The sequence below is a fragment of the Paroedura picta genome, chromosome 14, assembly GCF_049243985.1.
Source record: "Paroedura picta isolate Pp20150507F chromosome 14, Ppicta_v3.0, whole genome shotgun sequence".
Taxonomy (NCBI): Eukaryota; Metazoa; Chordata; class Lepidosauria; order Squamata; family Gekkonidae; genus Paroedura; species Paroedura picta.
The window spans coordinates 34,844,332-34,867,489 of NC_135382.1; the positions used below are offsets into that span (position 1 = coordinate 34,844,332).

Sequence of the window (23,158 nt, forward strand, 5' to 3'; positions counted from 1 at the left end):
ATGGTTATGGTGACCCCCTCCCCCCTCCCAAAATGGCCAATGATGGCCCTGGAGAGGGTGGGAAGGGGGGAGGCCCCCATTATGCATGTCCACAGCTCTGCTTCCCAGCCATATTTTGCAAGATCATTCCACTTCTGGGCTTTCTCAAAGCCTGAAGAATGTTTCAGGTGTTTCTCAATGGTAAAAAAAAAAAGTTGAGAAAGGCTGCCTTAAAAGATATTGTGAGAATTAAGCAACGGAAGAAGGGCACAATGTGAACAGCTCTTTTGGGTCCCTGACCAGGGAGAAAAGCAAGATAGAACTAAAAATAGCACCACTTTGCAAGCCCCCCAGAGTCACATTTTAAACAGAGCCTATGCGCATGCAAAGATAGCACATAAGCATAACATTCGCTCAGGCTATGGACCTCCAACCAAGAGCCCAGTACAAGAACCACTGGATGCATGCCATATCATTTTTCTGGCCTGTAAGCATGACATTTAAATCAGAGAACAGGAAACACCGAGGGTGACACTGTCAACTTGCATGTCTTCTTTAAAGGCTCCCATGGAGACACATGAGGAGACACGGGCAGGAAGGAGATACCGGGGGAGACACAGATCCCTGCGAAGAGCTTACAGCTCTCCTGTAGGGAGAAGATGCTTCCAGAGGCATAATGCATCAGTTGGGTCTTAGACACAACCTCTTTCTGTACAGAGGGCCTCCTCTGCCCCCCAGAGAGTTTACACAGCTGTTGGAAGGAGAGGGCCTTTTCGGTCTGTGCCTTGAGGCTTTGGAATGGCCTACTGGAGTAGGTTTCTCAATACTGTTTCCTGTGCATCTCCCAGAAAAACAGGGCCAGAATGTTTATTTACACAGGTCCATGGCAGCAAAGTCCCCAAGAGCAAATCGTTGTCCATCATTTTTGATGTTTGTAGTGGGAATTTTGCTTCCTTTCATATTTTAATGGATTTTTTAAATTAAACGTCTCTGTGTCGCCATTCTTAAAGCCAAGGAAATTAACAAAATATTTTTGAAAGTATCAATAACCCATTCGTCAGTACAGCTAGCGAGAAAACCGTAACAGTACAGTTCACATTTTAATCCTGCCCTCGTTCAAAGAAGATCTCAGCCATCTACACGTAGTCCCCTATTCTACCTCAACAGGACTGTGAAGATTAGGCTGGGGCAAGATGACTGGGCCAAGGTTTATCAGTGTACTTCCTGGCCAAGGGGGTAAGGTTAACAGCTCCTTTTTTCCAGAGGGGGGACTATTTTTTTTAAGACTATTGAGCATTCTAGGAATTACCAAGAACCACTTGAATTTCCTTCAATTCCTAGAGAGGTGTGACATCACTTCTGGGGAAAACCTGGAAGTGACATCATGCCATTGTTGCCAGCTCCCCCTCCATGTCTCTGCCATTTGTTTGCCATTTTGCACGTATGTTCTGGAGCCCATTTTAGAGGTGGGATTTTAAATCAAAATCAGCCACTCATAAGGAAGCAGGGCTTTGAATAACATGACTTAAGAGGCTCACATCCTTTACTGCTCAAAAACTCACTTATCCTTGACTTTCTCCTATTTGTCTTGGTAGAACTTTGCTTGAATAACCCATTTGTTGGGCTAACATAATATTTTCCTTGGCCTTCCAAGCAGTATCTCGGTAGATGTGTATTTTCCCCCAAATCGCTTTCTTCTCCAGGCATTTTAAACAGACACCAACACTTAAAAAAAATGTCTACTAAAAGCTAAAATAGAGCTTGGTTAAGAAATGTAGCAGAAGCAGGAGAAAGGCATTATCTCCATGTTCTTTCCAAACATGTAACACTGCCTAAGATGATTGTAAACAAAACAGTCCAACAGTAACTAGCAGGACACATGGAGGATTTTGTTTACATCCCTGTACATGTTCTGAGCTTCATCAAATGGAACTGCTAGAAATAAGAGACATGAATCTGCCTTAGATGGAATCAGATTCTTGGTCTATCAAGGCCGGTATTGCCTACTCAGACCGGTAGCAGCTCTCCAGGGTGCCAAGAAAAGGTATTTTGCATCTTCCACTCACTGCCTGGTCCCTTTTAACTGGGGATGCAGGAGATTGAACATGGGACCTCCTGCATGCTAAGCAGAGGCTCGAACACTGCCCCTCACCAATAAGGGGGTGCATGTGCACCGTGGCTAGGGGGTACATCAGAGGCACATCTGACCAAGATACAATCATTTGGAGAAGCAGGTCTCTTATGAAACAGAAGGGCATCCCAACATCAAAAGAAATTCTGCCCCTGCAGAAACAAAAAAAGAAGTGTGGAATACACCATTCTTGTACATTTTGTCTTGTTCCCAAAGGAAAATCCAGGTCAATGATTTCTACATAACAATAATGCACTAAACCGCATGTGGCTGCAGCCTAGACATGAGAAGAAATATGTTCACACACTTCCATAGACACCAAGAGACACCAGCTAGGCTTCTGGCAGCGGCAAAAACCACAAATGCCTTTCGCGAACACGAGCACCCCCCTGCACTGTTTGTTGGAATCACCGAAGTTTCCAGCACCCCGAACCGGATGTGAAAATTCGGCACCTGAATTGCTCTTCAGAAGGACAAACTTGAACTGATCCCTAAGGAAACCTTGACACTATCACACAAATACGCCTCCTCCTTCACAGACAATAGAACAGGATGCAAGCCTCCAGCGAAATCTCTTGCTGAAATCTAGCTACGTCAAGTATAGAATCCTCTGAAGAGCGCCCAGGTCCGTGGGGAAATCCCATAAATAGGTTGAGTCCTTAATACCACTTGCTAAGAATTCAGTGACAAACAGAGAAAACAAAGCCATATTCTTAGCAACAGGTCAGGTTTGCCACGGTTGTTTTACCATTCTGACTCGACTTCAGAGGGAAAACCGAACACAACAGGTCAACCTTCAATACAGGTTTAAACACAGCATGTGACAAAAGCACGTGCCAAGGAAAGATTACATTTTAGGGTGACCCAGTTTGTTTAACAAAGGCATGGAAGAGGGCACAGCTCTAAAGTGAAGTGATAATCTAGAAGACCCCCGGTTCAAACCCCCAGTCGTGCCAAGCAAACTCATGGGGTGATCTTGGGCCGGTCGCCATTTTTCAGCCTAACCTACCTCACAGGGTCGTCGTGAGGATAAAATGGCAAAGAGAATGCTTTGGGTCCCCACTGGGTAGGAAGGCAATGTAGAAAGGAATAAAATAAAATAGATAGTGCCATGTGCCAAAGCCGGACAGAACGGAGAAGAGACACGCCCCATTTGAACACAACAGCCTGGAGAATTACCCTCACTTTCAATGTGGCCACTCAAACACAGGTGGTTGCAGAGATGACCCAGGTTTGACCACAGTGGCACAAAGAGCAGGTGGACTTCTGCTGGCAAAGGTGAGAGACACTCGAATTGGCATGGGGAACCCCATCCGTACAGCTTCCCAGAGGGAGTCACTTCCTCACGGCTACAATCCATGCAGCCAAAACCAGGCCCTGCACTTCCAGCGGCCCCATACAACGTCTCCTCCCCCATGGATCAGGGCTGTAACCTCTCTCCTTCTTCCTTCTCCCTGTTTAAGGACGCTTGGAGTGACACCCCTTTCTACTGTGGGGGACTGCTCTGGCCCCAGTCTGGCTGCTCCCGTCAATACTGGACTCCGTTAGGGCCCCCACGAATCCTTAAACTAGCTCTGATGCTGCAGGCCCCACGAATCCGTAAACCACTTCTGCATGCAGCTACGGGACTGCAATTCCTTGTGCAAACTGGGCCTCTACACGAAGGAAGAACATGAAGGACTCAGCTGGGGGAGGACCGAAATACTAACGACGACGAAGGAAAAGAAAGCCAGCAGAGAAGAAAAGGTTATTCAGGAAGGACTTTACAGCTAATCTGGAGGAGGGAATCCCGCAGGGACAGAGAGAGGTGGCTCAACCAAGCGGGGAAACTGTTACAGCTCTGGGAAAAGCAAGCTAGGGAAATGACGGCCGGAATGGAAAGAGGAACCCATTTTTCCCCTTGTGTAGGAAAAATTCCCCACCCATCTGGGAGTGTAACAAGAAAGTTCACTCCAGAGGACAGATGATACTGTGTGCCCAGACAAAACAGTCTGTTTCAAGAGACACAACAGAAAGAACCCCTAAAAATATGGACATGCATGCTATTTTTGCTGCAACTTGTTTTGTTAATGAGTGTGTGGGACGCACAGTAATATTACAACTGATGACGATCTACAGTTCGCAACCCCTCTCCCCTCCAGTATCTCCCATGCACAATTTATTTTTCCCTCCCCTAAAGCGTAACCCAAACACGGCAAGCCTAAAGCGGCCCGTCCGATTTGCATAATCTATTCCAGTTGCAGATGCATTCGTTTTTCGAGTTGCAGAATTTGTCGTTTTAGCGCCAAATTCTAAGCCCCCTGAATAAACAAAGGACAGGGGGGGAGGCAAGGGGGGGGAAATCAATCGAGCCAAATCCCCCTCCTGTCAAGGAGAAAAAGCTTTCTTGAAAACTGGAGGAGCCAATCATGAAAATAGGCAGGGGGGCAAGCCACATGTCAGCTGGGGCACAAAATATAACCGAGGGAGGGAGAGACAGTAAAGCAGGCCTCTGTGGGACAGAAGTTAATCTTCCTGCACAGGATTAAGGGCGCCTGATGGTCAGCAATGCGTTGGTTGCCACGCTGATGTAGCTGGCAACACCCTGAAGACTAAAGGCAGAACAAAGTCAGCGGGTCCCACCGTACATTTTTCCATCTCTCCCCTATTGGGCCCGGAACACAGATGCTTCAGAGCCCAAAAGCAGTCTTTGGGGACTGAGATAGGAAGAGAATCAGGTGCTCGGGGAGATGTGCAGAGGGCGGGAGAGACAAGGAGACCCTTGGCTGAGGCCCAGGAGTTGGAGCTAGCCTGCTGAGAATACAGTTTCCAGCAGCCGTTATGAAATTGGGGGCGGGAGGAGAGAATTATGTATCTATCGCTGGAAACAGGGCTCTCGATTTCACCTCCACTGCGCACAAGGACACAATACGCTTCAGGACGAGGGGCGAGCGGAGCATGTACAGGTGGCAAGCAGTGGAAGCACACCTGGATGCCACCCAACTCTTGTCCTCTACTTCACCACAGAGGATGCCACCCGACTCTTGCCCTTTTCTTCACCACGAAGAGAGAGAGAGAGAGAAAGAGAAAGAAGGGTGGGAAGTGAACCGATCTGAGAAAGTGATATTGTTAATTGGCAGCAGAGGTTAATTAAAGCGGGGGGTTGTATTGGGGTTCTCCACCATGCTTTCCTTTACACCATCTGGTGCTATGGAAAAACCCATAATTATGTGCTAAAATCAGGATTTCCTGGACAGAAATTGTGTCTGGTCCACAGCCTTCTTAGGCCAGCTTGGTGAGGAGAGCCAGCTTGGTGTAGTGGTTAGAAGCAACAGCTTCTAATCTGGCGAGCCGGGCTTGATTCCCCACTCCTCCACATGCAGCCAGGTGGGTGACCTTGGGCTTGCCACAGCCCCGACAGTGCTGCTCTCACAGAGCAGTTCTGCCAGAGCTCTCTCAGACCCACCTATCTCACAGGATGTCCGTTATGGGAAGAGGAAGAGAATGTAAGCTGCTTTGAGACATCTTCTGGTAGAGAAAAGCGGCATATAAAGCCAACTCTTCTTCTTCTTCCCAAGCCCGGTATGCCATAGAGTTCCTTATTTCATCCCTTCCATGAGAGAACAAAGCAAGAAAGACCAGGTTGCGTAATCCAATGCAGTTTCGGTGTAAACTTTATGGAAGAGAAGGACTTTGGATGTCATGGACTCTTCGGTAGTCCATCAAAACAGACCAATCTAAACCTATGAATTATGGGACGCTTGCAGAAATCCTCCCCATCCAGGCCAAGAGTCCATCTGAACAGCACCAGAGGTCCGGCTTCACACACTAAGAAGAGTGTCAAGGTTGATAGCAGAGTGTTAGAAAGAAAAGTGAGGAGGAAAGGGGTACACAACTAGAAAAAAGAGGTCAAAGAGCGGGGAGGGGAACAACGCTATTCTGGCTGAGGCTTAGAAATGGGAGTCTGTGCTAACTAGGAAGCAACCGGCCGAAACAATTATGAGCTGTGGCCAGTAGACCATCTGCCCAATTCTGTGGGCTGCTGTTGTCACAGTCTCAGTGGGGAGTAGCCCCCAGAAGAGAGAGGTCCCCACGGTCGAGAGGAAGGCCATCTGGCCCATTCCCTAGGCGGTTTGTTATTGCAGGCTTGGCAGGGGTCAATCCCTAGGAAACAGGAAGGAAAATCTGGTGGAGAGGAGAGGGGGGTAGCTGAGAACCAGTATATATTAGAGCATAATGCTCCAAAGGCTAGGAAAGGGAGGGCTTTCTTCTTTCCAGTTCAGCTCCCCTGTGGCCGACTGGCTCTTTTTTCCTTTTCTCCAGTCATCGGTGGCAGGGAGTTTCTGTGTATGCATGAGGATTTCGTTTTGTATTTTTTGAACATCTTCAAGTTTCATCCGTTGCTCCTGTTTTGCAAGCTGAGTTATAGTGACCAGCGTTTCATTTTTTGAGGGCAAGTTCTTAGAAGAGGGGCAATCCCATTCAATCATTACCTTGGTTTCTGCACTGGTGCATTTCAACCTGTTTCAGGTGGGTAGCCTGAACTGGTTTATGGCAGAAGCGAAAAGCTAGAGGCTGGTAGCGCTGGAAAGATGAACCAGATTCCCAAGGTATAAGCTGTCAAGAGTCAAAATTTCCTTGGGATACCCGGGATCTGAAAAACGAAGCTATGACTCTTGAAAGGTTATACCAGGCTTTCTCAACCAGGGTTTTGTGAAACCCTCGGGTTTCTTGATGGCCCTGGAAGGGTTTCCCAAATCGCGGGAGTTAATTCATGAAACGCCACAATCTAAGTTTAGCTATTGTATGACCTTATACTCATGAACTTCCCTAAGTAGAAGACGAAGAAGAAGAGTTGGTTCTTATATGCCGCTTTTCCCTACCCAAAGGAGGCTCAAAGTGGCTTACAGTCGCCTTCCCTTTCCTCTCCCCACAACAGACACCCTGTGGGGTAGGTGAGGCTGAGAGAGCCCTGATATCACTGCCCGGTCAGAACAGTTTTATCAGTGCCGTGGCGAGCCCAAGGTCACCCAGCTGGCTGCATGTGGGGGAACAGGGAATCGAACCTGGCATGCCAGATTAGAAGTCCGCACTCCTAACCACTACACCAAACTAGAAGATTCTAACAAATAGTCATAAGGGTGCGCACACAAAAGCTCATGCCTTGAATAAATCTTTGTGGGCTTTAACGGTGCCTACATTAGATGCAACTAAGTAAGACGACTCTCAAGCCCATTCTACAGCGCCACGAAACAAGAGTGGCAAACCATGTCTTACGTGACGCCTTCAAGATACACAAGCGTGTGCAAACCTGGGTATAAATCAGTAAAATGAACTAAATTGGAAAAGAAGTAGGTAAGTTTAAACACACTGTTGTTAACCGTCGCAAATGGGGGAAGGGGGAAAACTCGTATAAAGAAATAAACTTGCGAGACAGTTTGGGATCCAAACACCAAAATGCAAATTACGGCCCTCCCCAGAGGGCCTTTTCAGGGAAAGAAAAACAGCAACACAGTAAATAATAAGCACTTACATATACTTTACATTTCGAAAGCCCTGCGCAGCTACTAATGGGTAATACAAGGAGACATAATGCTCGAGCTAATTCATGGGGCAAATTGCATTCCCTCTACTAAGTCAATACAACAATCTCCAAAATTAGAATTCTTCCACCCTTCACCCCACATGGCGATGGAAACGCAACTGAGGAAAATTAGCGTGCTTTTTTTTTGTTTTTAACGTCGTCCCAAAAAGTCTCTTTGAACATAAAGCCATTCAATATCGCGTCGGGAAAAGGCAAACTATTGTTTTGTTTCTGAGAGAATAAAATATAGAGATTTTAGCCCTCAGAATATATGTGGGCAGCTTTTTGAATTTATTTTATTTTTTTTAAATACATCAGTGAATGTATATTTCCTTAGTCTTCTGAAAAGAAACTGCGGCTCATTCGAATAGGAGCCCGTGAAAGCAGTTAATCAAATAATACATTTAAATAGGTAAATTAAGCCAACAAAAGATGCCTTGGAGAGAAAAATATACCACTTTATTCGGGCGGGGGGGGGGGGGGAGAGAGAAGGAGACTGCTCATGCGAGCTGAAAGGTCTTCCGGAGGCAGTACAAAAACCAGAGTCAAAAACGCAGACAGAAATGACACGATCCGGAGCAAAATTGGCCATCCCTTCATCCTTGCTGATGAGGCAGATCACAGAGACAAAATAAAAGGAAGGGAATGCAGTAGATATGTGTCCCCTTCCACAAAATCGAGTGACACAACAATCTGCCACTAGGCAGGTTGCTTACGAGACCCGGGTGTACACAAAAGCTTCTCCCTTGAATAAAACTTTTGTTGGTCTTAAAGGTGCCACGGTTCTCAAACTTCATGGCCAACACAGTGGAAGTTGAGGTTTTCTGAGCATTATGCTCTTTGCTGAGCATTATGCTCTTTGGAGGACATACTCTTTTAGGGAAGGAAGAATCAACTGCAATAATAGAGTAGACCAGTACATTATCTGGGGGAATGGAAAGTGTTAAATGGCAATAATAATCTGCAGTGGTAAGAATGTCAAACTGGGATCCTGAAGACCTGGGTTCAAATCCCCACTTGGCTATGGGACAGGTGCACACATTAAGTCTAAATCTATCTCACACAGTTGGAGATGAGAACAATGTAGGCTACCATAGGTCCTCATTGGCGAGGATATAGCACCCTGCATTTGGGTTTGGACAGGTGCATGGAATCCAACAGTTCCCTTCCTTAGGTGAGGAATGTTCTGCTGGAGGAATATCTTTCTCCAACAGAAGGTGGTGACGGAGACTTTCCCAACAACAAAAGGAACCATAAGTTACAGACCGACAGGGCCAAGATGAACACAGTACTTTGTTTGATGTCATTCCCCAAGACCTAAAACCACTGAATTTAAGACAGTCCGTTAGTTCACAGCTTGTGGAGTCTACCTAGAATTTCCAACCTCCAGGTGGGGCTTGGCATTCCTCTGTAATTACACCTGGTCTCCAGAATTCAGAGATCAGTTCCCCTGAAGAAAATGTCCACTTCGGAGGGTAGATTCTTATGACACTATGCCCCAATGACGTCCCTCCCCTTCTCAGGTAACCCCAGGTGGGCAAATCCCAGTTCCCCCAGAGAAAGTGGCAGCTTTGGAGGATGAGCTTTAGGACCCACCTTCAGAGGTCTGCCCTCTTCATCTCACTGCTCCCTCCAGTCCAATACTTTTGCTTTCCATTTGTTTTTGTTTCTTAAGTACAAAACCTATTTGGCCAGATGTAACAATGGAACAGGAGAAATGTGCACCCTGGGAAGCAAAACCTCTCCTAAAACGCCATCAGCTCTCTGCAGAACTATTATCTGCCTGCAGCCTGAGTCAGATTTTCCACATCCAAGGATAGCTGTTGATATCTAATATGTCACTAATATTATGCCTTGGCTTTTGTTCTTAGGATTATGTGTTATTTGGAAAGAATATTTAAAAAAAAAAGAAGATGATGAAGGAAAATAACTGGGATGAAATCATGATTCTTCTAAGATGATCACAGCTCAAAAAAAATGAGCACTTGATCATCCCACAACTGTTTAGAAAAAATGTGTGAACTGTCAGGCAGGCAATTAAAGACATAGTGATCGATCACAAGAGGTGTAACCGAATGCACGCAAGTCAAGAAGAATGCGCATTCTTTCTTGGTGTGCATCATCTAATAGAGATCACGACAGGTGCCCACCTTGGAGAAGATCCCCCTCTTGTGTGAGAGAAGGAAGGCCAATCATCTGCAATTTGTTCACAATAGATCTTCTTTTGAAAGTTTGGTGTCCGATGCCATAGGGGCATTGTTTTAAAAACCCACTGTAACTTCTTGGGCAATTTATCTGGAATCAGTTAATAAACTTACAACAAAATCCTAAGCAGAGTGTTGGGAAGGGAGGCAGCAAGGTACAGCCAGATACTAGAAGCCAAGCGAGGTCGGTACATGGAAGGGAGGCCATCAAGGAAGGCTCTGCAGAGAAAGGCCATAGCAAACCCCCTCTGCTTCTCACTTGCTAAGGGGGCTATGTTAGAACAATGGGCTAGTTTAATATACTGTTCAGAAAGGCAACCCAAGTACTAGAGCCCGCACTGGACAAGTGATACGTTTCGGCCAACATACAGCCAAGGCACACACACGTGTGTCGGGTAGACAAAACCCACATCAGACCTCCCCTCCCTCTATCCCACCCGCCTCCCCCCAGGAAAGAAAACCCAGCACTTGGAATTGACGAAAGCGACTACAAATTGTCATGTGGAGTCGATACGCACAACTTGCAGCAAAAGTTTTCTCTCCTAAATGTAGTTTTGCCTTGTACACGCCAGTCAAACATATTGCTCTTGTCACTTTGGATGGGATGCGACAGACAAGAAAATTGGTCTCCATTAAAGCCTCTAAGCTGCACTGCAATGCACACACGAAATCTGGAATTTATAAAAGAAGAAGACGGCAGAAGCCCGTGAGTTTCCAGCCAGAGTTAACCCTTTCTGTTGGCTATAAACAGTAACATCAGAAAAGCCCTGCTAGATCAGACCAGTGGTCCATCTAGTCCAGCATCCTGTCTTACACAGTGGCCAACCAGTCCCTCTGGAGGGCCAACAACAGGGCAGAGAGGCGAGGCCTTCCTAAGAACATCAGAAGAGCCCTGCTGGATCAGACCAGTGGTCCCTCTAGTCCAGCCTCCTGTCTTACACAGTGACCAACCAGTTCCTCTGGAGGGCCAACAACAGGGCAGAGAGGTGAGGCCTTCCTAAGAACATCAGAAGAGCCCTGCTGGATCAGACCAGTGGTCCATCTAGTCCAGCATCCTGTCTTACACAGTGGCCAACCAGTTCCTCTGGAGAGCCAACAACAGGGTATACACACCGAGACCTTCCCCCTGATGTCGCCTCCTGGCTCTGGGATTCAGGGGATTAGTGCCTCTGAATGTGATTTCCCTCTATTGCCATGGCTAGTAACCACTGACTTATCCTCTATGAAGCTATCTAATCCTCTTTTAAAGCTGTCTATGCCTGTGGCCATCACTACATCCTCCAGCTGCAAATTCCACAATTTCCTCACGCCCTGTGCAAAGGAGTATTTCCTTTTGTCCGTCCTGAATCCGCTGCCCATCAGCTTCACTGGAGGATGCCTTCAAGGTTCTAGAATTGTGGAAGTGGGAGGAACAGTTCTCTTGGTTGAGTCTCTCCAGCCCATGATAAAACTCTACTTCTACACTGAAAAGTCCTGAATGCTTCAGCCTTTCCTCCTAAGGGAAGGTAATCCATCCCTCTAACCATCCTGGTTGCCGCCTTCTGTATTTTTTCCAACTCTGTAATGCCGACCCAGTTTCTGAAGGTCCTTGGTTGGACACAAGCTTCAGGTCCCTGGTTAAGCATGAACTGAGAGACCCCCCCCCCGATTGATGCTGCAGTTAATGCCGACGGAACGGTTTAGCACAGTTCAGCGTGGCAAAGACAGTCTGAGATCCAGGAAGGAAGTGGTTGGTTCTGCCGCCCACTCCCAATGACTTAACCAATGGCCATCCATCCACACACCAATTCCAGGAGACGCAAGTTTGCCTCTGTAAAAGTCTCCTATGGTCAGTAGTTCTCAACCTTCCTAATGCTGCAACCCTTTAATCCAGTTCCTCATGTTGTGGTGACCCCCAACCATAAAATTATGCAAGGGTTCTTTCACAGAAATTAAACAGAAACTGACCAATGGAGTGAAGCTCCATTGTTCATGATTGTATATAAATTGTTTTTCCGGGGTTTCTCAGTTCAGTTCTGCCACCATGAAGATCTTGCATCTGTGACTTGATGGCACTTTCCACCACCACAGGGGTATCTGCACCTCAGTGGACACCCAGGGAGGCACTGAGACTTCCCAGGCAAGGAGGCTCATGGCAGAAACTAGGAAGAGAAGAGACACAAGAACTTTTCTTCATGACGCACACAGAAAAAGAGATGCTATTAGAAGTTGTCACTTAAGGTCTCTCTCACTCCCTCTGCTAAGAGCTCTGTCGTAGGATTATTTGCAGCCCTCTTATGGAGACTAGATGTTCATTTATTGAATATTCCCATCGGAGCTGATGCTTCTGCCGCCTCAATCCACCCTCCTCTTTTAAATGTCATTAATCGGCAACACATTATACAAATACGCTTTTTTCTTAGCTGCTGCCAGAGAACCTCCACAGCGGTTCTTTCCTTTCAATCAAAGCCCCTCAAAACTTTTTGCTACACCGAACGTTCCCCTCCTCCCAGTGAAGAATGGAGCCTTGGGAAGACCAGGGGACACGGACTATAAGGCCTTCCAATGAAATTAAATAAATTTGAGCCTGCTGACACCTGAAGCATTGCTCATTGTGACACTTCTGAGTAGGAAATGACACTCAGAGCATTGACGCTTCTTGGGTCTATGTCCCGAAAACTTTGGTATGACTCCTGAATGGCACTGAACTTCATAGAATCAGAGTTGGAAGGGACCTCCTGGATCATCTAAGTCCAGGGGTAGTCAACCTGTGGTCCTCCAGATGTTCATGGACTACAATTCCTATGAGCCCCTGCCAGCAAATGCTGGCAGGGGCTCATCGGAATTGTAGTCCATGAACATCTGGAGGACCACAGGTTGACTACCCCTGATCTAGTCCATCCCCCTACGTTATGCAGGGTGCTCACAATCCTATCACAATTAAAGTGACATTTTAAACCACAGCACCCCTTTCCCCACCTCCTTCTATCTGTTACTGGTCTTCCTGGTCTAGGGTTGACAATTCTGGGTTAGGAAACACCTGGGGGCTTTGGGGGTGGAGCCAGCAGTAGGCAGGAAGGAGTATAATGGCTGCTTTGGAGTCCACCCTCCAAAGCAGCCATTTTCTCCCAGGGAACTGATGTCTGTCACCTGCAGATTAGCCATAATTCAAGGGGATACCCAAGTTCCACCTGGAGACTGGCATCCCTATCCCTCTGATGCTAGTGCCCACCTTGTAAGCTGCTTTTGGACTCCTTCCCATAATGAAAAAGCGGGGTATAAAAAAAAACAGCTCTTCTCTTAGGAATTTTCATTAGTACCTTCCATTCTCCTCTGGTACTATTAGGGTCTCTTTTTTTTCCTTTGTTACTGTTTGTACAAGCTCTTGAAAGCGACTGTAAAGCATCCACTGTTTCGCCTGTCACCGACGCCAACTGATCCCTTTGAAATGGAAAAAAAAAATCCAAGTGCGAGGGGGTTTGCGGAAGCCCGCTGCAGAAGCCAGCCAGCTTGCCCAGTCTCCCTTCATTCACAAGCCTAGAGGCAGGTAATTCAGTTCAACGTGAAAGCGGCAAACAACAGTATGTTTTATTTAATTAGGATCAACAGAAGAGATAAACCTCACAGCAGGGTGAGTAATGGCAACATTTCAAAAATAATTCATGCCCAGGTAACAAAAGGGCAAATTTCAATTACATTTGTGTGTTTTTCTAAAAGGGGAGGGGGGGGGGGATTTCAAAGTTGGCTTGACACATCCAGAGGGGAAAACAGAAAGACGTATAAATCTGAATGATGCTCACGATTATCCAGTGGCACATAAAGAAGCATCAGAAGCGATAGTTTTGCACTGCGCATTAGCGCGCAAAAAGTTGCCGTCTCGAAGCAAACATTGCCAACAAGATCCTGGCTATAATGCAAGCAAGTTCTCGCCCAATCATCTGTCTCTAGAGTAGCCTTTCTCAACTTTTGTACCGTTGAGAAACCTCAGAAACATTCTTCAGGCTTCGAGAAACCCCAGAAGCGGCGCGATCGTGCAGAATACGGTTGGGAAGCAGAGCTGTGGACACGCCCACCTGGGGCCCCTCCCCTTCCCACCCCCTCCAGGCCAATCATTGGCCATTCTGGCCTGTGGAGGAGGCCCACATAAGACTTGAAAGTTTCCCTGGTTCCCAAGAAGAATTCTTCGCCGCCATAGCCAAAGCAGGTACACACAAGTTTGGTACAGTTGGGCCATTCGCCCCAAATGAATCACTGCTTCTTTCAAATAAGCATCTTTTTGAATTCCATGTTCAAACTGTCCCGGGTCACCCGAGCAAATACAGAAGAGGGCAAATCTGGCGAAATGTTTCCGTGGGCTGGTGAATTATCTTCCGGAAAGAACGGAACAGAAACCTCTTGGAAAGTGTCATCTCCCCTCCCACAAAAACCCTTCAAGTATCCACCAAGCTCCACCTGTTTTAGCCCCGTGTCATTTTCCAATTCTGTTCCATCTAGAATCCTAGCAAGACCAAAACCTTCATTCGCCCGGGATCAACTACGTTCAGCCAACGCTCAATCTACAAAGCCTTCCCCCGTTCTGAGACCCCATTGGAAGGATGGCGTGAACATCTGTTTTCACTTCAAGACATTAATTTTCAATTATTGAAGAGAAACAAAATAAATCCTGACAAATTACTGGTAACTGTGGAATCTTTTGTCTATTAGTTTAGGATAGTAATTTAGAAATCCCACAATTAGCATTTCCAATGAGAGCCTGTTCCGCTGGATTCTTGTTATTTAAAGCAATTTGGTAATGAATGATGTTCTTTCTAGAGTCCTGATTGTATACAAATGTTTTCCGGAGGGCGGGGGGAGGGGGAGAGGGGGAGAAACCCACAGAATTCTCTGCTACCGAGTGGTCGCCTTACAACGCCAGCACCACTAAAAGGCACCTATAAAATTAGTTAGCTTGAATTAGGTAACATTTGATATTAATTTGCACACACCCTAGGAATTGCATTCCCCCCGCCCAGGGGAAAAGAAAAAAAAAAGCACACACAGTTTTATAGGTTTGGTTGTACCGGCTCCAGGAGCAATATGATAATTGTAAGCATTTTGTATACCAACGAAGAATTGCAACCAGTTAGATGCTAAGCTGTACCTCGCACCACACACACACACACCCTTCCAGAGCTCCTCAGGGAAACTTCACCGGACTCCGGCAGGAAAATAAGACAATGGAAGCTAAAAAAGAAAATCTGGGATTCCTTACCTAGCTTATTTGCATGCCTTTAGAATACGTGGGGGCCTTCCCTGTGAATCCTCAGAACCACCACCAACACCAGGCCTCCGTCCCGTCCCCCCCACCCGCAAAAAAAGAAAAAGAAAAACACAGAATGCTACATTTTCTGGGAATTAATCAGGGATCTTAATTTATCCGAGCTGAAAGGGAAGCCCTCTCGGTCTCATTTAATGCATTCACAACGAGGACGCACAGGATTGTTATGAATGAGCTGTAAAACCGAAAAGGAAAGGGGGGAAAAAAGGAAGGATCGCGGAGGTCTCAGCCATAATTATAGACAGCAAAAAATTTAATTTGCCGAATGTACTATTCCAGAGCCATCAAGGTTCTTGGCGATCGACTGGGGACGATGCAGGGAGGGAGGGGGGGAGATGGAGAAATTATATCTTTAAAAACAAGTATGAAAGACATTGTTACTTCCACAGTCAACTCTGTAACGGAGCTCCGACACTGTATAATTGACTTTGCAAGCAGAACAACAGCCAGATAACAAAGGAAATGTCAGTGTTTCCACAGTGCTAATCTATACCGCTAGGAGGGCCCTCCCGCTGTCTGCCAGAGCTGACAATACAATAGCTTTCAAAGGGATATTACCATCATGCCTTCATTCTTGACATCAATCAAGACAAAAAGAAATCCTTTTCACATGACATTAAAAATCAAACCTCGGTGTGAGCAGAGAGGTGAAACAGCGTCCCTCTAAAGGAGATCAGCCACTGCAATCAACTAATTGGGAGCCCAGAATAAGGATGGGATACATGTGTGTGTGTTTATAATTCAGATTTGCATACGATGAAGTTGAAAACCACCTAGGTTGGTTGGTTGGTTTGGGGGGGGGGGAGGGTTATATTGGTTGTGTTCTCATTTGTTTCTGAGTGACACGGCAGAGGGGAGGGTGGGAATCCCAAGAACAGCAATTTGGTAACTTCGGGCTGCATAACAAATCTAAGCTTAATTAGCGTGCGTCTCTTTCGTTTTACGTTGCAGAAACAGTTTTGATTACCAGCCAGCACGTTTATACACAAAACACAATCGGAATCTGACAGCAATTTGAAAAACTGTCAAATTCACTCGCTAACATGCATCTCCAAGTTAAAAGTCTAGTTTCCTCCCAATGCAGCTCTATATAAATTCCCCTCCCCTCGTATTAGGCAAAGAATTATTCACATTTTGAAAACTGCAAGTCATATTGAACCCCCCCCTCCAAAAAAAAAAAAGAGAGCACCCCAATTTCTGTGAGCTGAAAAGCCAGCTAAATAGGCCCTCTACCTAACCTGGAACCAGAATTACAAATGTTGTTAGTTACTTATATACCCTTCTGTCTGAAAGCACTTGGAATATTGGCCTCCAACCACTCTGTGGCTATGGGGACGCAGAATCACTTTAAGTGGAGGTTAATTATACCCTCCCTTCAAGGTGATTATACTCTAAATGTTGATTTAATAGGCAAATTGCTAATATCATAGTCAAGTTGTCATCTAGAGTCTTTAAAAAGCTGAGTCCGGTTTAACACAGAAGGGAAAGTGTCACCCTTCCGGATTGTAACCATATTGCAGAAAAATAAAATATATACATTATAAGAATTGAACGGTCCATTTGGAAGAAGGCTGCCTAATTATGACATTTTAAAAGTTGGCACAATGCTAGAGAGAGAGAGAGAGAGAGAGAGAGAGAGAGAGAGAGAGAGAGAGAGAGATGCAAGGTGTTCTATAAACCCTTAAACTAATACAGAAGGAAAGTATTTGCCACCAACTCAGCGAAAAGCTTATTCGGTTCACATTTCTGTGGACAATGGATGGCTAGCATAGAACAGCCTATTTAATAGCAAGGTGTAAATCTTTGCTCAGAGAAGTAATTCCAGTCTCGGTGAATGTACACGGATACAGTAATTAGTACAGTTTCTTTTTTTTTTATCAGGCTGAATGTACTGGAATCAAACAGGTTCATGGAATCTTGCTTAGCCTTTCCATTTTTTTTTATATTTTCCATAACAATCCTCTGCCACGCAGGAGGAGCCATCTCACCTGCTACTTAAACAGACCCTGATCCATTCATTCATTCACAATCTGCATTTTTCAGGTCCAGGTGCCTTCCTTTAGATCACCTGCCCTCCTCAATTAGTCCTTAAACTTCTGGCCTAGAAACAGGTATGAAGAGAAACTGGGTAAGACGTAAGAAAACATAAAGAGGGGAAGGGCTTTAAAAGCCCTCAAATCTGACAGTTAATTTGTCGTCCAGCAAAACAGACCCATGAAAACATCTGAAGGAGGAAAGGTTGGGGGGGAATCGTCTAAAGAACTCTTTGTAATTTCTGTCTAACTTGGGTTTGAGAACCTGTGACTGTAGGACTCCTTTATTTATTACCTTTCAATTATTTCCATGGAAACATGGACGGTGGCAACCTACAGATTTGCCTGCTACCAAGATCTCAAAACGGAGGCTGGACTTTCTTAAAAAGCAAAAGCAGAATCAAACCACTGGAAAGTGTAGCATGAACAAAGAAATCTTCTGTCCATTGTATAAAAGCATGAGGATGTACAAAAGACATACGAAATTGACCGAATTCAACCTGTCTGCTATGAATACCATCTTAAGGTCACACGCTGACCAGTTAGCACCAGAACACATCTGAGATCCAGTTCGCCTTCGGAGCATTCGTCCAACAACACTTGCATTAGCTTTAAACTGAAAGGAACCATTCCAAATTTGAAACAGACCAAGTCTGGAATTCCGCTAACTTCAAGTCTGGAAACTCAGCCACTTAGATCAGTTACAAAATATACCAAAAGGCAAAGCTGGAGGGGAAACAAAAGAGCACTACGGAATGAGAAATATAGAAAAAGAGGGTAGCCAAAACAGGGGTGGAGGATCGAATTTCAAAATGGGCCTAAGTACAGTTGCTAAAATCAGCACTAGCAACTAAACAGGTCTTTTCGGGCTGCCCATGAACATTTCCTGGGAATGGAATTGGATTTGCTTTCTTGCAACAGAAGATACATTTTTGAAACTTCAAGGATCCTTCCTTTAAATGCGACAACCCTCATTCTAGGAAAAAGCCACAGCCTTTGAAGATCTCACCTTTGGCCCCTCAAAGTACAACTGTTTGGCTTTCAAACAATTCTCCCCCACAAAAAAACATCCACCAGAAAATGCTGTGGCTTCAGTTTTTCGCTTTCTTCTTCCACACCTAGGGGTGGCTAGATTTCTTGTATCAATTACCAGTAAACTTCTTTTTGCCAGATTTTGTTCTGGAATGTGGAGGTCCAAGACACCCTGCTAGGAAAAGGACTTGCAGCTGGGAGGGTAAAATATACTCTCAACGCTTGAGAGACACCTTCAAACTTTTGATTCGTGTGAAGGTCTCGCTTTTATGATAGCTTAACCACACGTTTTATAGCAAGAGTCTTTACCTCTGCAGGATAAAGCATAAAGAGCATTTTCTCTGCCATAAATCTATTAAAAACTCAGCGACTTTATTGTGCCGCTAAATGAATGACATCTACAATTATTACCAAATCAAATGGTTACATTCAGCGTCATTAATGGGGTCTGCCCCTGCTACAAAGGAACACCCCAAAAAAATTTTGTTTAAGATACCAGAAGCTATAGTTATAATTTAAAATCCTGTCAAATTGTAACAAAAATTGCTGAAATTTGCTGGGCCAATAACAGGGATTGCCAATATCTTCCACTAACCCTATCTGCCAACAATCTCCAAGGGATATTATTGAAACCAGTCACAAATTACTAGGTCAGTAGCTTCATTTGTGAAAACTGCTTTCTTCCTTGAAAAGAAACCAACAAAAAGTTCCATGCTCAAATAACGCTTCTTACATCTGTGTAATTACTGTGCAGCCTGTGACAATCAGGAGGAGGTCCTTACATGAGGTTTTAGTATAGCACTGACTCCTACATGTTGCATGGATTTATTTAAAAGATTTATATCCTGCCTCTCAAGGCCTTCCTTGTGGTAGTTCATGGACCGAAAGACTTCTCTTTCCCACCAAATTTACAATAAACGATATTGCTATAAGACATTTGTTGTTAGCGGGTTGGATCTCCAGGTTACGGTGGTGCTTTCCTCTGCCACTAGGATGCACCACTAACAGCTATGGGTCTCCATGGAAGATGTTCTTGCTTTGGTAGAAGACTCCTGGCATGGAAGGAAAGAACCAGTGGATCCTACCCGTTTCGGTCCCAGATTGGCTCGTTTGATACACCATCAAGTGTCTAATGGAATCTACCACTTTGAGTAGAAACCGCTGAAAAGACTTCTATCTCCACTACACTCTCCAAAATAGGAACTTGTCCTCTGCCTAGGCAAGATATCCGTCTTTACATCTCAGGACTGAGATCATCACCAAAGATCAAGATGGACTACCACACATGAGAGTTGCAATTAAAAACGATTATGCAGCTTCTGGGTAGGGTGGGTTTAGTGGTCGGGGTGAACCTCAAAGAAATTAAGCACCAGCCAACATGGGCTTGTTGTGAGACATTTATATGGACCCATCTTTGGTCAACTCATAGGCCCCAGCATACCACCACCACCACCACCCATTGGCACAAGCCATGTGGGGGCTGTTGGGTACGCTCAAAACAGAATGTTTACCTGGCCACACCTTTAAGAGTTCCTCTGAGAAGGAAGCAGTCAAGCTTTGAGAGCTTCCTAATCCAGGGCAAAATCCAAGAGATTTTAACTTTCTTCATGACCAATCTGGCTTCATCAAGCTTCTTTGGCAGAACATGAGCCAATCCTAAAGTTCCTCCTAGCTTTGATACTTTGAGGGGTGGATCGTTTGATGTGAGCTGTCTCGTACCATTAGCCATTCAACCTACACTGTACATTCCTTTATCTTTATTATTTTAAAAGTGTTTTCTTTTGAAAAGGCTAGATCAATCGTTCGGTCACAGGCAGAGCTCAAAGCCTGAGGTTTCAGAAATGCGTAGCACCTCCCATAAATGATTGAACAAGACAAATTCAAGACACTCTTGATTTCCACTTTGTTGACGGAACTCTCCGCTTTTTCCCTTTGGCCAACGTATCTTCATGATGCGCACCGACCCAAGCACACATGCGCACTCCGAGGGAGCCAGCACGCCATCCCTCCAAATTCCCACATTGCATATAACACATGCACCTCGTTATGTCCACAAAGAAGGGGGTCATCTACCCCCCCTCCCAATCCAGTCACTTCTGCTCCCCAAAGCATGACCCAATCCATCCATCTTTCCTTCCTGGTTTGCTCCCACACGGCTACATCCGTCAATTGGGGCAGCTAATGGAACTGCCACAGTCTAGCGGCCATTATGGAATCTGAGCGGCAAAGCCCAGATTCCTGTGTGTGAGGGTTACCTCCCTGGTCTCCAACGAGGGAGGGAGGGAGAAGGGGGGATCCACTGTGTGAACGAGGCAGCCAGCTATGATCTGCAAAGTAGCGGGAGGAGGGGGGGAGAGAAAAATCTCTCTGGTAAGGTGCTGACGGTGTCAAGCGGTCAGAAAGAGAGACAGGCAAACATTCAGCTGCCACTCCGCCAAAGGCGAGCAAGTTCTTAAGATGGTTGATGGGGAAAGTATGCAAGACATCAGCCCCACGCCAAGGTCGATGCACAGAGGCAGCTTATGGGGAAGCCCCTCCCCCCTTCTGCAGTGCCAACCCCAAGTTTTAAGCAATCCTTCCAGCGTTAAGCAAGGTGAAGGACAGGGAACGGAAAAAAGGAGGGGCATGTGTGTGTGGGGGGGATATCAAAGGTCAGCACTGAATGCACCCGCCACAAACCCCTGCCCTGCTATGGTGAGGAATGAACCTCCAAGGCCGGCCGAAAACCCCAGTGAGAAAGAGCAGTTGTTTCACTCCCCACGTTGCCTGGCTTCAGCTGCCAACAGCACATCCCAAGGTTGCCCTGGGGGACAATAAGGCAGGCCTGTTTCGCCTGGGTCCCTGCCTTTCCATAAGGCGCCTTTTGTTGAAAGAGGATGTGACGGGGAGGGAGGGGGAGGGATCTGGGAGACAACTGAGAGGTGCAGGTTTTCGAAAGGCCTAACTTTTCCAGAACTCGGAAATGAATGGGGGGGGGGGGGAGAGAGAGAGAGTTGTTCTCAGGAAGGCCTCTTTGCTTGGCCCTCAAAGGTTTACCTCAATTTCTGCCAAGTCGGTCAAGGCAGGAAGTCTCTCTGAGGAGACCCACATTGGCAGGAAATCTGACCCCCCCTTCCCTCCCCCCTGAGAGGTAGACAAGAACAGCTATCCATAAACTCTGGGGCTCTGGAACAATTCCACTGACGTCCCAGTCAATTCCTGGCCTCCAACTACACAACAGAGATTGTTGACGGCCTACAGTCACTCTTGGGCTGTCTCCACGGCCCTGTCTGAAAAACTGACTTTGGTGTCAGGAATTCACGCAGCTGTCTCCCAAAACTAGATATCTGTCCTGCAGAGTTCCATGAGTCCCCCTGGGATTCCTTAGGAGTAGGGCCAAGGACATTGACATGACATTTTCTTGGGACCATATTTCTTCTGAGTCCTCGGTGATAGAGCGCCTGTGCAGAACGTGGGCCCTTTAAAAAAGGCACCCACCGACATCTCTCAAAACACCTGGGGCCAAGTGGATTAAAGGTTTGCTCCGAAGAAAGCAAAAAGAGAACATCAGAAGCCCAGTACGCAAACTCTGAAGCCACCAGCTTTGTGGATCCACCCCACCCCTCCGATGCACAGGTCACTCTGACTCCTGGTCTCTTCCAGGCCTGGTGGAGACCTATGGGACTAGAGCAGGGGTAGTCAACCTGTGGTCCTCCAGATGTTCATGGACTACAATTCCCAGGGGCTCATGGGAATTGTAGTCCATGCACATCTGGAGGACCACAGGTTGACTACCCCTGGACTAGAGTAAAGGTCTCCAGCACCTCAGCTGCCCAAGCACAGACCCTCAAAGGAAGGCCAACCAGCCAAGGAGCTCCCAGGCCTGTACAGGCAGTTCAGAGGCTCCCCCAAATCAGTCAAAACAGCTTCTGGCAGCTCTGGGACTACTCCTAGGTCTGCTGTGGCAAGCAGGCCTCTGGCAAACCTCTGCTCATTCATTCAGCATAATAATAATATATATATTATAATATATAAGACAGACCTACAAAAGACAGACCTGCAAAAAATATATCAATAATAATGATGAAGACGGGTTTGCAAGCATCTGGAGGGATGTGAACCTACCCTAGAAACGCCTCCTAAACTCTTCTCCCATGAGAGGGCTTGGCAATGGCATGCCGCCACGTCCAGGGAAGGGGGGTCCCGGTCCCCCCCAAAAAGTGCCCAATGCACGCGCACAGGCAAAAGGTAAAACGCAGCTGGGCGGACTGGGCTTCGTCGCTTAAGCCAAGCTTGCGCCTTCCCCAGCCCCCCCCCTCCACCCCCCCGTCTTTTCCAGGCCGCGGGCTTTGCAGCCAAGCGACCGCGTGCGCGCTGGGAGACAGACGCCGCCGCCGCCCGGTCCGGGCTTGGGACGGAGCCGCGTCGGATGTGGGGGGAGGAGAGGAGGGCGCCGGCTCTGCAAACTCGCAATCCCCGCCAAACTTGGCCCCAACCCCTGATTGGTCACGCGGCAGAGGCTGGCGCTGCTGCGGCCGACGGAGCCGGGCGGCGGCGGCGGCACGAGCCGGCGAGCAGCAGCAGCAGCAGCGGCAAGAGCGCGAGGCCGCCCGCGCGCCAGTCCCGGCCCGCCGCGGGCTTACCTTTCACCGAGCGCGGCTTGGCTTGCTTCCTTCTGGACATTTCCAGCGCGGAGGGTCCCCTCTCCCTGGCCTTCCGCTCTCGCGCGCTTCCTCGGCGCCCTGGTCGCGGGGGTCGCTCCCCCCTTCCTCCTCCTCCTCCTCCTCCTCTTTCTCCCACTTGAAACTTCGACGCGGGGGGGAGGCGCCGGCGGCGGCGGGAGCAGCAGCAGCAGCAGCAGGAGCCGCCGGATCGATTCTCCGGCCCCTGCCTCGGTTGCCTGTTGCAATGCGGCAACTTCCAAGTCCGTGTCGAGCCCCC

At 46.9% G+C, this 23,158-nt stretch overlaps 1 protein-coding gene across 3 annotated transcripts in view; it reads right to left on the reverse strand.

Annotated features, from left to right (window-relative positions):
• Positions 1-23,158, reverse strand: part of ZNF423 (zinc finger protein 423) — a 244,856-nt gene that overhangs the window by 221,652 nt on the left and 46 nt on the right. For all 3 annotated transcript variants that reach the window (XM_077310961.1, XM_077310962.1, XM_077310963.1), the window contains exon 1: positions 22,861-23,158. This exon is cut by the window's right edge. In XM_077310961.1, the coding sequence (XP_077167076.1) occupies positions 22,861-22,900 (40 nt within the window). In that variant the 5' untranslated portion in view covers positions 22,901-23,158. The remainder of the gene's footprint in view (positions 1-22,860) is intronic.